At 37.0% G+C, this 13026-nt stretch overlaps 1 protein-coding gene across 4 annotated transcripts in view; it reads left to right on the forward strand.

Moving 5' to 3' along the window:
- MELK (maternal embryonic leucine zipper kinase) overlaps positions 1 to 13026 on the forward strand; it is a 79470-nt gene that overhangs the window by 4186 nt on the left and 62258 nt on the right. Inside the window, exons 2-6 of one of the 4 annotated variants that reach the window (XM_059926493.1) lie at positions 3171 to 3266; positions 4542 to 4627; positions 7255 to 7371; positions 10766 to 10909; positions 11827 to 11895. In XM_059926493.1, the coding sequence (XP_059782476.1) occupies positions 3209 to 3266; positions 4542 to 4627; positions 7255 to 7371; positions 10766 to 10909; positions 11827 to 11895 (474 nt within the window). In that variant the 5' untranslated portion in view covers positions 3171 to 3208. Of the gene's footprint in view, positions 1 to 3170; positions 3267 to 4541; positions 4628 to 7254; positions 7372 to 10765; positions 10910 to 11826; positions 11896 to 13026 lie in introns of those variants that run through there. The other 3 variants (XM_059926494.1, XM_059926496.1, XM_059926495.1) reach the window with 3 other exon arrangements.

Here is a 13026-nt window from a genome sequence, read left to right on the forward strand (position 1 = left end):
GAGGTAGAAATCCAATGTTCTTTTTTCCCATATGCCTAACCAATTGTCCCCGCTCCAAATCTGCATTTCCTTCTCCTTTTCCTGGTACCTCTGAAAGCAGTTTCAATTCAGTACATGTCAGCCTTTTCTTCCTCTGGGATCTTTGCACCTAAATTCCCTCTTTCTGGAATGCTCTTCCTCTCATTCTTTTTGGGTTAACAATTCCTGTTAAGGCCTATCAACCACAGACCATTAGGGACACGTCTGTAATTAAAAAACAATTAGGTACACTTAGCTTGCTGCAGCAAGAGAAACCATACACCCTAGGATCTTGGGCATCTCAGTAAGAGTGAGTTGAAAGGGGCTTACAGGATTTGGGCTTGTGCTGGGGAAGCAAGGACCAGTTTTTTGTTTGTTTGTTTTTTTAGTTGCGGCATGTGGACTTCTTAGTTGTGGCATGCAGGCTCTTAGTTGCAGCATGCGAACTCTTAGTTGCAGCGTGCATGTGGGATCTAGTTCCCCAACCAGGGATCGAACCTGGGCCCCCTGCATTGGGAGCACGGAGTCTTACCCACTGGACCACCAGGGAAGTCCCAAGGACCAGTTTTGGAATGGATACTGTCAAAGAGCAGGAGCATTTCAGCATTTGGGTATCTGAGGAAGCAGGAAGTGGGAGGAATGAGGTAGTGCTGAGGATGTCCTTGGTGAGAAAGCAGCAGTCTGTCAAATAAAGGAACATTATCATTTTAACTGCTTCATATAGAAACATTGTTTACATGGTCCTGCACAGTTCCTATTGGAAACATTGTTGAAGTTTTGATGAGAAGGGCTGATTTTCTTTTTCTTGCTTCTCATTCTTTGAGTTAGATCTTGACTTAAACGTTACCTTCTCAGTGACCCATTCTAACCACTGTTGCTTATTTTCCCCAGTATTTATTACAAATTTTATTTATTTATTTATTTATTTATTTATTTATGGCTGTGTTGGGTTTTCATTGCTGCGTGCGGGCTTTCTCTAGTTGCGTCGAGTGGAGGCTACTCTTTGTTGTGGTGCACAGGCCTCTCATTGTGTTGGCTTCTCTTGTTGCGGAACACGGGCTCTAGGCGTGTGGGCTTCAGTAGTTGTGGCTCGCAGGCTTTAGAGTGCAGGCTCAGTAGTTGTGGCGCATGGGCTCAGTTGCTCCACAGCATGTGGGATCTCCCTGGACTAGGGATCGAACCCGTGTCCCCTGCATTGGCAGGTGGATTCTTAACCACTGAGCCACCGGGGAAGCCCTTTATTACAAATTATAATTATTTAATTCATTGTCTGTTAATTTGCTTTTTGTCTTCTCCACTGGAATGCAAGATCTATGAGGGCAAGAACCACATTTCTTCTCTGTTATATCCTTGGTGCCAAGTGCAGGTCTGGCACATCATTGGTGCTCAGTAAACACATCTGTATGGATAAATGAATGAATACAAGAAAGTTCAGAGTTAATAGTCTGATTGCATTAGCAGTTCTGCCAGATACACTGCTAATCTCTAGTTAAAGTCAACTAGGAGCTTATCCTCCCCAAATAAGACAAAGCTGGTATGAATATGACTTCGTGTGTACTCACCCCATGGTGTTTTGTAATTGTAGTTAATTTTAAAACTCAGGAAGGCAAAAATCAAATAAGACCTCCTAAGACTTTTACAACTAATTTTTTATTATTTATTTATTCATTTACTTATTTAATTTTTATTTTATATTGGAGTATAGTTGATTTACAATGTTGTGTTAGTTTCAGGTGCATAGCAAAGTGATTCAGTTATACATATACATATAACCATTCTTTTTCAGATTCTTTTTCCATACTGGTTATTACAGAATACTGAGTAGAGTTCCCTGTGCTATATAGTAGGTCCTTGTTGTTTATCTTTTTTATATATAGTAGTGTGTATGTGTTATTTTTATAAATTATTTGATATATACTTAAGAGTATAGACTTCCCTGGTGATGCAGTGGTTAAGAATCTGCCTAGCAATGCAGGGGACACAGGTTCGATCCCTGGTCCGGGAAGATCCCACATGCAGCTGAGCCGTGTGCCACAACTACTGAAGCCCACCCACGTGCCTAGAGCCCATGCTGCACAACAAGAGAAGCCACTGCAATGAGAAGCCTGCGCACCGCAACAAAGAGTAGCCCCTGCTCGCCACAACTAGAGAAAGCCTGTGCACAGCAACAAAGACCCAACACGGCCATAAATAAATAAATAAATAAATAAATAAATGAATAAATAAATAAATAAGAGTATATGTAACACACGTAAGTTGTGAAGCATAATAATAAAATATGTATCTCATTACATATATCTTAAAATTGTATATCATTGGAGTCTTAATTTGCATATCCCTGATGACTAATGAAATTGAGCCTTTTTTCATGTTTTTGTTGGTTATTTGTGTTTCTTTGTGAAATGCCTTTTTATTTCATTTGCTTATTCTGTGGGGTTGTCTTTTTCTATATTGTTGTGATGGAGTATATGCATTCTGGATAAAAGTCCACTGTTATAAGTGTTGCAAATATTTTCTCATATTTATGTTGTTTTTTTCTTAAATGATGTCATTGGATATGCAGAGGTTCTTAATTTCAATGTTATTTAATATTTATTTATTTATTTAAATAATGCTAGCTTTTTAAAGTTTATCTATCTATCTATCTATATATATATATTTTTTGGCCTTGCCACACGGCTTGTGGGAGTTTAGTTCCCCGACCAGGGATTGAACTCGGGCCCTCGGCAGTGAGGGCATGGAGTCCTAACCACTGAACTGCCAGAGAATTCTCTGTTATTATTTTTTATGATTAGCACTTTCTGTATCTATTTAAAAGATCCTCTTCTATCCTGAAATGATGACAATATTATATTAAAACTTTTAAAGGTTTACCTTTCATATTTAAGTCTTTATTTGATCTGGAATTGATTTTTATGTATGGCGTGAGATAGGAATCCATTTTCTTTTTATATGGCTAATCAGTTTTTCCAGTATCATTTATATGCCTAAGACTTATTTGTATTTGTAGTTACAAGAATGAAGGAGATAGTCTTTTTTTTTTTATACGGTAGCTCTATTTTTATTTTTTAGGGATCTCAATAAGAATGAAGGAGATAGTCTCTTAATAGTTCCTTTTTTGATCATGTACTGTTTTTGTTTTTGTCTTATAGGTTCTTTTTATAATTTTGAGTAAACTTCCAGGAGGACTATGAAAGATTATGATGAACTTCTCAAATACTATGAATTATATGAAACTGTTGGGACAGGTAATTATTTTCTTCTTGGAGAGGATAGGTCATCTATTTGAGAGTATAGTGTATTTGGGCAGCCAAGAGCTTTTTAGCCTAACTTACGTAGTTTTAAAATTCAACCTATTTTAGTAAGAAGAAGTGGAGCAAGAGAGAGGAGAGTTGTAGGAGGGGCCTTGTGGTTCATTTTATTTAGAATAAAAGTCATTAGAGAGTTTTGAGCCAAGTAGTGGTCTGACCTTTTGTTTTTAAGGTTCACTCTGGCTGCTTGGTTGTGAAAAGACTGGCTGGGAGAGGGCAAGGACGGAAAAACATAGATGTTAGGAGGTTATTGCAATAATTTAGGTGAGTGATACTGGAGATGATGGTGACTTGGATGGTGATAGAATTGAAGGTAGTGAGATTCTGTGTATAGAAAGGGGTGGGATTCTGTATACAGACATACACATATGTACATATAAGTATAGTTTATTGAGGCATAACATAGTAAAATAAGCAAAGTGTACTAATTTTGGTGGCGTTTTTGTACACATATACCCACATGTTCCCTGCTCAGATCAGGACATAGAAATTTCCAGTCAGTGCCTGCCTCCTTTCCCCTAAGGTAAACATTAGTATAGATTTGAAGACAGAGCCAGTGTGATTTGTTGGAGAGTTGGATATGTGGTGTGAGACAAAAGGGAAGGGCTAAAAATGGCTTCTGGATTTTTGGCCTGAGCACCTGGGACGATGGACTTGCCATTTACTGAGATGAAGAAGACCATGGGAGGGACTACCAGGAGCTTCTTTTTAGAAGTACTAAATTGGCGGTTTCTTTTAGATACCTAAATGTAGACATTTATCCAGCTTTTGAGCCAGTTTTGAAGCATAATTCCTTATTTTTACAGTTTTAACACTGAATGGAAATTTCATATTACTTGTCTTTTGTCTCTCCAACTTTATATTGTGTTCTGGCAATGTTAATTATAAAGCAGGTTTAATTGCAGTGTTAATTATAAAACACATTTCTAAAGAATGAATTCTTTTTTCCTACTTCTTCATTGCAAAATTAAAGATATCCTATCATGGCAAAGAAGAGTTTTTAGTTAGTCATTGAATGAGGAGAGGTTAGGATCATGGCCAACACTTTGGAAGCAACAAGAAGAAAGGGCCACAAACTTCAGGAAAATATAGATCAATAGAGCCTTATAAAAGTATGTGGAAAGGTATTTGTGCCTGAGTTCTCAGTTTGCTCTGATGATGATATTTAAGTTAGTTTGATTCTCTCTTCATAATACATTTTCCCATACTTAGGTGGCTTTGCAAAGGTCAAACTTGCCTTCCATATCCTCACTGGAGAAATGGTAGCTATAAAAATCATGGATAAAAATGCACTAGGGGTAAGTTTAACATTACTTAAAAAATATTTATAGATCAGTTTTGTGAATTAAAACTTGAATTTGCTCTAATGTTCTAGTTACTGCTCTTTTATTAGAATAACATTTCCATAGCCAGTTATGTATAAATCTATGGTTTTAAAAAGTAACCTGGGGACTTCCCTGGTGGCACAGTGGTTAAGAATCTTCCTGCCAGTGCAGGGGACACGGGTTCAGTCCCTGGTCTGGGAAGATCCCACATGCCGCCGGAGCAGCTAAGCCTGTGCGCCACAACTACAGAGTCTGCGCTCTAGAGCCCCCGAGCCACAACTACTGAAGCCCACGTGCCTAGAGCCCGTGCTCCTCAACTAGAGAAGCCACTGCAATGAGAAGCCTGCGCACTCCAACAAAGAGTAGCCCCCGCTCGCTGCAGCTAGAGAAAGCCTGTGCGTAGCAATGAAGACCCAATGCAGCCAAAAAAAATAATAAATAAATTAATTAATTAAAAAAAAAGTAATCTGGGGAAGGGGTTACTTTGTTCTTAATTTTAATACAGGGCAATGGCACATATTTGAAGTCGACAGGGTCCATTTTCCTGTAGTTGTTTCATAGTCTTGTAGGTGTTTCTGGGTATTGATATCTCCCTTCTTTATCTTCTCATGATACCCTTACTAAATGTTGATCTACTTTATAGTATAGATCGATCTTATGTCCCAGAATTTTATTCAAAGAATAAATTTTATTCAAAATTTATTCTAACTTTTATTAGAAATTATGAAATCCTTTTCTTAATCAGCCTTTTTTTCCTCTACATGAATGCTTCTAGGATTGAGTTGCTCATTACCTTATAAAGCAGCCCATTTAATTTGTGATCTTGGCTATAATGTGCATAAAGTTTTCTGTTTTTCTATTAAGGGAAGATCTGTCTCTTTTGATGGTCTTTTGGGCATTATATACCCTTCCCAGTGTTTGAAGTCATCCTGAGTGGTCTTTTTTTTTCTAATTCTTTCTACCATCCCTTGTATGGTTTGGTTTCTATGCTTTGTTCTGGTCTCTTTCTGCTGAGAATTCACTAGTCTCTTAGTATGCATCTGTGATTGTTTCTTTTTTTGGGAGATAAATTAAAAAAATTTTTTTTAAATCTTTTTTTTTGTCCTCTGACCAAAAATCTCTGAGTGTTAAAAAAAGTTTTTTATTCTTTGCGATTGAGTTAGCATTATAATTATTATTAGTATACAGCTGAGTAAAACAGCACAGACATTCTATGTGTTGATAATTATCAAACATAAAAATCAGTTTACTGAAAATGCATCTTTATATTAGACACGTTGGACTTTTTTTGGGGTCTCTCTTGTTGTTAGGACGAGGCAGAGTTTAATATCAATTGTTACTTTATTTTTAAGGATGGAAATGCTGATTAACATACATAAATTAGTCAAAGAGAATATGTTTTGTTATAATAACGTCACTCAATTCTTTGAACTCCTTCTGAAATATATGCCAAAATCACACAATGATCTATATCAGCAATTATTTTTAATAACCTATCAACTGACAATTCAGGCTTTCCTTCAATATTTTTGTTTTCAGTGCTCAATACTATATTTATTAAACTAATAAAAAGGTATTAAAAAACATTTTTCTTGAGCATTTAAACATTGGTTACAAAACTGATTAATTCCCTAAAGCAATTTCAACTTCAGTTATAACTTTAGTATGACTTATTTACTTGGACACAGCAAACACTTAAATAGCAGACAAAATGTGAACTGTTATTACAAAATGCATTACCACATCAGTACTCAAAACTTATTCTAAAGCATCAATATGATGATATTAATTCATTATTTCTAAACTTGTTTTTGTATTTTTTATTGTTACTATGCTTATTTTAGTTACTTCCTAGGACTTTAAAAATATTTTGATTACTTTCAGGGTTTTAGTCATCAGACTCCCACATTCCCCAAAAAAGAAGGAAAAAAGATTATCATATCAAAATAGTCAAAGTTACAATTGTTTCTTGGTTAAGAACTAATATCTGGTTGCATGGCCCTAGATAATTGGATATTAAACCATAGATCATTAGATCAAGTCCCTTTTTATAATAAAATTTTACTTGTTTACTTCATGGATATCTGGATTTCTATCTTTAATATGGACTTTGAAAGTTTTTCAACTTGGTTTACCCTCCTCCCCAACCAACTTCTTATTTTGAAAAATTTCAAGCTCCTTGAAAAGTTGGAAGATTGAGACAGTGAATACCTTTTATCTACATTCACCAATTTTTAGCTCAGCATGCTTCTTAATGGACATTGCTGAGACCCAAGTGGTAGCCAAGGCATGTACACTGAGTAGTGTTTCTGTCATTTTCCTTGTTTGGAATGCTAACCTTCTAAAGGGAGTCTGAGATTATTTTAATTTTTCTTGATGTTGTACTATTGTCCCACATTGAACTTGTCTTTCATAAAACCCTCAAGGCCTTTTTAAAATGTACACACAAATAAGTTTTGTTTTATATTTCTATATTGTTGAACAAATTGTTTTGAGGCTGTTGATTGCTTTTGCTACTTAGTTTTAAAGTTGGTGATATTGATGCTTGGAACACTTCCCAAATAGGTTTATTGCTCATTTAATGAAATGTTTTGTCACAGAGTGATTTGCCCCGGGTCAAAACAGAAATTGATGCCTTGAAGAACCTGAGACATCAGCATATATGTCAACTCTACCATGTGATAGAGACAGCCAACAAAATATTCATGGTTCTCGAGGTCAGTAGTATGTTCCAGAGACCGAAAGTTATTTGGTCATTGTCTTAGTCTGTTTGGGCTGCTATAACAAGATATCACAGACTGGGAAGCTTCTGAACAACAGAAATTCATTTCTCACAATTCTGGAGGCTGGGAATTCCAAGATCAAGGCACCATCATGGTAGGGTGAGGGCCCTCCTCTTGGTTCATAACTGGTACCTTATTTCTGTGTCCTTATATGATAGAAAGGGCTTGGGATCTCTCGAGCCTCTTTTAGAAGAGCACTAATTTCATTCATGAGGGCTCTGCCCTCATGTCCTAATCACCTCCCGAAAGCCCCACTTTCTAATGCCACCATCTTTGGGGGTTAGGATTTCAACACATGAATTTTTGGAGGGACACAAACATTCAGACCATTCTCACTCATTTTATCAATAGTTATGGGAAAAGTACATTTCACCTGAAAGATTAAATGTTAAGTGGCTTACCTGTTTGAGTTCTGTAACAATTTAGATCAAGTAGGCATATATAATAAATTGGAGATACATTGTGAATGTATCCTTTCTGATACCCTCCTAATGGGATGGTGTACTTTCGTGGACAGAATATGTTAGAATTTGTTTCTAGAGGGAAGGATTCATTTCAGTTTTATATGATGTATTAGCCTAGGGCTGCCACAAATGTGGTTTAAAACAAGAACTTACTGTCTCATAGTTCTGGAGGTTAGAAGTCTGAAGTCAAGGTGTGTACATGGTTGCTTCCTTCTGAATCCTCTGTTCTATGCCTCTTTCCTAGTTTCAGATGGTTGCTGGCAATCCTTGGCATTCCTTGGCTTATAGATGCACCACCTCTGCCTCTGTCTTCAAATGGTGTTGTCTTACCTGTGTGTCTGTGTCTGTGTCCAAATTTATCTCTTCATACAAGGACACAAACAATTGGATTAGGTTCCACCCTAATCCAGTATGACCTCATTTTGACTTGATTACATCTATAAAGACCTTATTGACATATAAGGTCACATTCACTGGTACTGGGTGTTAGGGCTTGAACATATCTTTTTGGAGGGACACAGTTCAACCCACAGCCTATAGGTAGACTTTAATGTATGTGTTATTTGAACCAAACTCTTTTCAAGTTTTAACCTGCCCCTTTTGGCTTGAAATGTAAAGTCTTTAGAACATGTATCATTCATCTCATTTCATTTTCCTTAGTCTCAGCCAAATAATTTGTAACTGCACATCATTTTGATAGATTAGCTCTGTTTTAAAAGCACATTTTAAAATTCATAATGCTGAAAGTTTCGGACATAGGACCATTTTCTCTTTATTACACTGTAGATCCACCCACATGGTTTACAGTGGTGAATTTAAAGCCTTTTTAAAAGTTAATCCTTTTGTCCAAATTAAATACTTAAAAAAACCCAAAATCCATGAACCTGGGACAAAATTTACAGGATACAAGAGAGGGGACTTCCCTGGTGGTCCAGTGGTGGAGAGTCCACCTTCCAATGCAGGGGATGTGGGTTCAATCCCTGGTCGGGGAACTAAGATCCCACATGCTGTAGGGCAACTAAGCCTGCATGCCACAACTACTTAGCCCACATGCCTCAACTAGAGAGCCTGCGTGCCGCAAACTACAGAGCCCCTGTGCTCTGGAGCCTGTGCTCCACAACTAGAGAGAGAAAACCCGCACGCCACAACTAGAGAGAGGCCTGCGCTGCAATGAAAGATCCCACATGCCTCGAGGAAGAGCCTGTGTGCCGCAACTAAGACACAGCCAAAAAAAAAAAAAAAAGATACGAGAGAGTATATATTGAAAAGTAAAATTCTCTCTCCCCTCTATCCCAGTCATCCTGTTTCCTTTCCCTTATGTCAATCACTTACTTTTTTGGTTTCCTATGTATTTTCCATGTACTTAGAAATACCTATGTATATTTTATATATATATATATATATATATATGTGTGTGTGTGTGTGTGTGTGTGTGTGTTTTCACATATATTTATGTGTATGTGTAGCTTACTGGTTTCTGTCACACAAATGGTCACATACTATAATATTATTCTGTACCTTTTTTTCCCCCCTATTTAACATTTTAGCTTGGAGACCATCTATGCATATACATAGAGATTTTCGATGTTTTTGTTTTACTCTATTTTGTATTTCTTTATTTGAAAATACAAAGTAGGCTGTTTTCTTTATGTAAATCTTATTGGATAGCATTTAAAAAATTGACTATTTAGGTATAATTTATATACAAGAAAATGAACACATTAGGTACATAGTCTTTGAAAAAGGTACACACCCATGTATTTCCCACCCCACTCAGGGTATAAAACATTTCCACTACACTAGAAAGTTTTCTCCTGACCCTTGAAGTTAATCCCTGTTACCCCACCCTCCCAGTGCCCTTCTCAACAACCACTGACCTGATTTTTATCACCAGAGATTAGTTTTACCTATTCTAGAGCTTGATAAAAATAGAATCATACATTGTGTGCTCTTGTATTTGGCTTCTTTTATTCAGCATAATGCTTTTTGCAAGTCATTATATCAGTATATTCTCTTTTACACCTTGCTTTTTTCACTTAATATTGGAGATTGTTTCATATCAGCTTATAAAGAGTTTCCTCTTTTTTTTTTTTTTCCTTCTTTTTATGGCTGCATGGAATGCCATTTTATGTAGTGTGAGTACATTTGGGTTGTTTCCAGTCTTTTGCTGTTACAAGCAATGCTGCTGCAGTGAATGATCTTAAAAGTGCATTGTTTTTTGATGTGAGAGTGTATCTATAGGAACAGTTCCTAAATGTGAACCTATGAGGTCATAGGCTATCTCCATCTGTAATTTTAATTGACATTGCTAAAATGAAATGAAATCTTAAATGGAAACCCCCATTTACAGAATAGTGGAGCTGCTCTGGTGAAGAAGGGATGGAAAGCCTAGATAGAGCTTTGTGCTCTGGTACCCATTCTCTCGTAGCCTCTGAGGAACTTGTGTATAATTAGGTTCATTCTGGTACAGACTGAAAATCACTGATCTTCAGGATGGAGAAGCAATAATTGCTGCTGGGTTTTTGTTTGTTTCAAGTAACTACACTAAATGTGAGTGCATTAAGATTAGAATGGGTTTTAATACTTTGCTATAAAAATATAAAAACCCTGAATGAACTTAAAATCACAGCGGTAGTTGGTTCTACTTCTACTTACTGGTAATAAAACTGCTCGAGACCAAGAGCTGTTGTTCTCTTTCTTGGAATACTGAGAGCGTATTTTTGAATGTGCCTTACTTAGTTTGTTCCCTTGCTTGTAAATTGAATTAATAATATCTCTGAGTTAGGTATAATTTTTTATTTTAAATTCCTCTGAAGCGATTTCTGTAAGTAGTAACAATATTTATGTGACTATTGCTCTTGAAGTATTGCCCTGGAGGAGAGCTGTTTGACTACATAATTTCCCAGGATCGCCTGTCGGAGGAGGAGACCCGAGTTGTCTTCCGTCAGATAGTGTCTGCAGTTGCTTACGTGCACAGCCAAGGCTTTGCTCACAGGGACCTCAAACCAGTAAGTGACTGCTTCACAGATGGTCACCTGAGAGTTCAACATCATTTACCTGTCATTACTAGGTTTCCAAATGTTCTTTCTGTTTAGAATTTGTCTGGGTTTTGCTTTTTGTTGTTGTTTTTGTTCTATTCCTAATGTATCACTTCTTTTTCCTCCTTGACTTTTGACTCCTGGTAGGCTCTTCAGGTTGGACTTATTATTGGCATTCTTTTTCTCTGTCAATTATGTGTGACATTATAAATATCTTTGTAGTCAGCTGCAGAATATGAACCTCAGGGTTTTATTTCTAGGAAAGAAGAGTTTTAGTATTTTCTTTGAGAATATTGTCATTGAGTAATTTCCTCTCAATACTCTCTTCCTGACACCATCTTCCTTTAATTTTAATTCCATTACGCTTCAGAAAGGAACAGTTCAGTGGAATGGACAGACTCAACTTTTCAAGGACAGAATAAAAAGTTGATACTCTTAAGTCTGTAGGCTCTGACTGATATGCATGATGGTGAACATGGATTTTAATGTTATTTGGTACTAGGGTTAGGGACCTAGAATTGGTCTAACAAGATATGGCAGTTTCTATCCTTTTCCCTCTGTTTATATCTAACCCTTTGATTTGAGTTCACTCTTTTTGTTCAAACTTGCTTTTGGCACACATTCTGTTTGCTTGTAGTTGAACCTCAGAGCACCACAGAGAAAATGGTTTATGCTAATGTGTCTTGAGGGGAAGCAGGATAGTTATCAACATTCATCTTCTCTTCTCTTATGTTCTTCTTGTCATTTCATTCTTTTTTAATGATTTTCATTCTTGTACCCACGCTCTTTAATATAAACAACCTTAAAGTGATTTTAGAAATAGCTAGAGGTGGGATGTGATATAAGGAAGACAGTATATAGTTATGAAAATATCTTTGTTTTTTCAGGAAAATTTGTTGTTTGATGAAGATCATAAATTAAAGCTGATCGACTTTGGTCTCTGTGCAAAACCCAAGGTAAGTGCAGAGATAAAAATGCATTTATTTCCTTTGTCAGTGTACCTCTTAGTATGTTATCTTACACTGACTTCCACTTAGTCTTTATTGAACCTGGTTGCATCCATTGAGAAGAATGTTAAACTTCATGGTTTTTATAAGTTCTCTAGATGATTTTAATATATAGCCAAGGTTGAAATCCACTGCTCTAGGTCTAGGGTTGGTCCTGCTGAAGACCCCATGGGTATGCTGTGAGAGAATTTACAGCACCTAGGTGACAGGAGACCATCACAGTGTGAATGCAGAATTGACCATGTTCTTTCAGTTAGAGTGTGTTGCCACTAGATGATGCCTTTTTTCATTTAGATATGAATTTTGGGAATTTAGTGCAAATCTGTTCTTTATTGTCCAGATGGTTATATAACTAACAGTTAGTTACATTTTGAGAGACAATCCCCTTTCCTTCTAAAAGAAGAAGGAAAAAGTCCATATGCACTTTAAAATTTATACCGTGATATATTTCTTTAATTTGCACTCCATAGTTAGGTACTGGTGTTCTCCAGCATACCTTCTCTTTGAGGTGACTTTGAACTTCCTCCTGTGTGGCTGCTGTAGGAAGCTTCCTCCCGAGTTCTCTAATGATGATACTCACAGTCCCTACAGTGAGCTGTCTACCCTCATTAAGGGTGTTGAAATTTCAGATCTGTCTCAGCCCTTTGGAGTCCCATGATTATTTCCTGCCCCAATCAGAATTAGCTGCGTGCAAAGGGAAGCAGATTTTGCCCCTTTGGCTGAATGTCTGATTCTTTCTGATTTTCCTCTCCTTCCCTTGGCTCTTCAGAGATTGTCAGTCGAGTCTTGTGTCTGGGAACCAAGTGCTAGAAGGCATTTTTTTTGATCAGCAGGCAATAAAGATAAAGCATACTTTGAGCAGATAAGCTGGTTTAAGTCATGTTCATCAAGGAGGCAGTGGAGAGTGTGTGTGACAGACTCCCTTAGCCTTTATTTATGGCTGCCACAGATTCAACCCACACAGACACCATCTCAAAAAGCAGGGGTTGGCTGGGAGAGGGTGGCCTCAGCTTTCCTAAGCTGAGGAGCTTACTTCTGGGTGTGTTGTAGCAGTTGTAAATGAAATCTCACAATTTCACA

The sequence above is a fragment of the Balaenoptera ricei genome, chromosome 6 (assembly GCF_028023285.1).
Source record: "Balaenoptera ricei isolate mBalRic1 chromosome 6, mBalRic1.hap2, whole genome shotgun sequence".
NCBI lineage: Eukaryota > Metazoa > Chordata > Mammalia > Artiodactyla > Balaenopteridae > Balaenoptera > Balaenoptera ricei.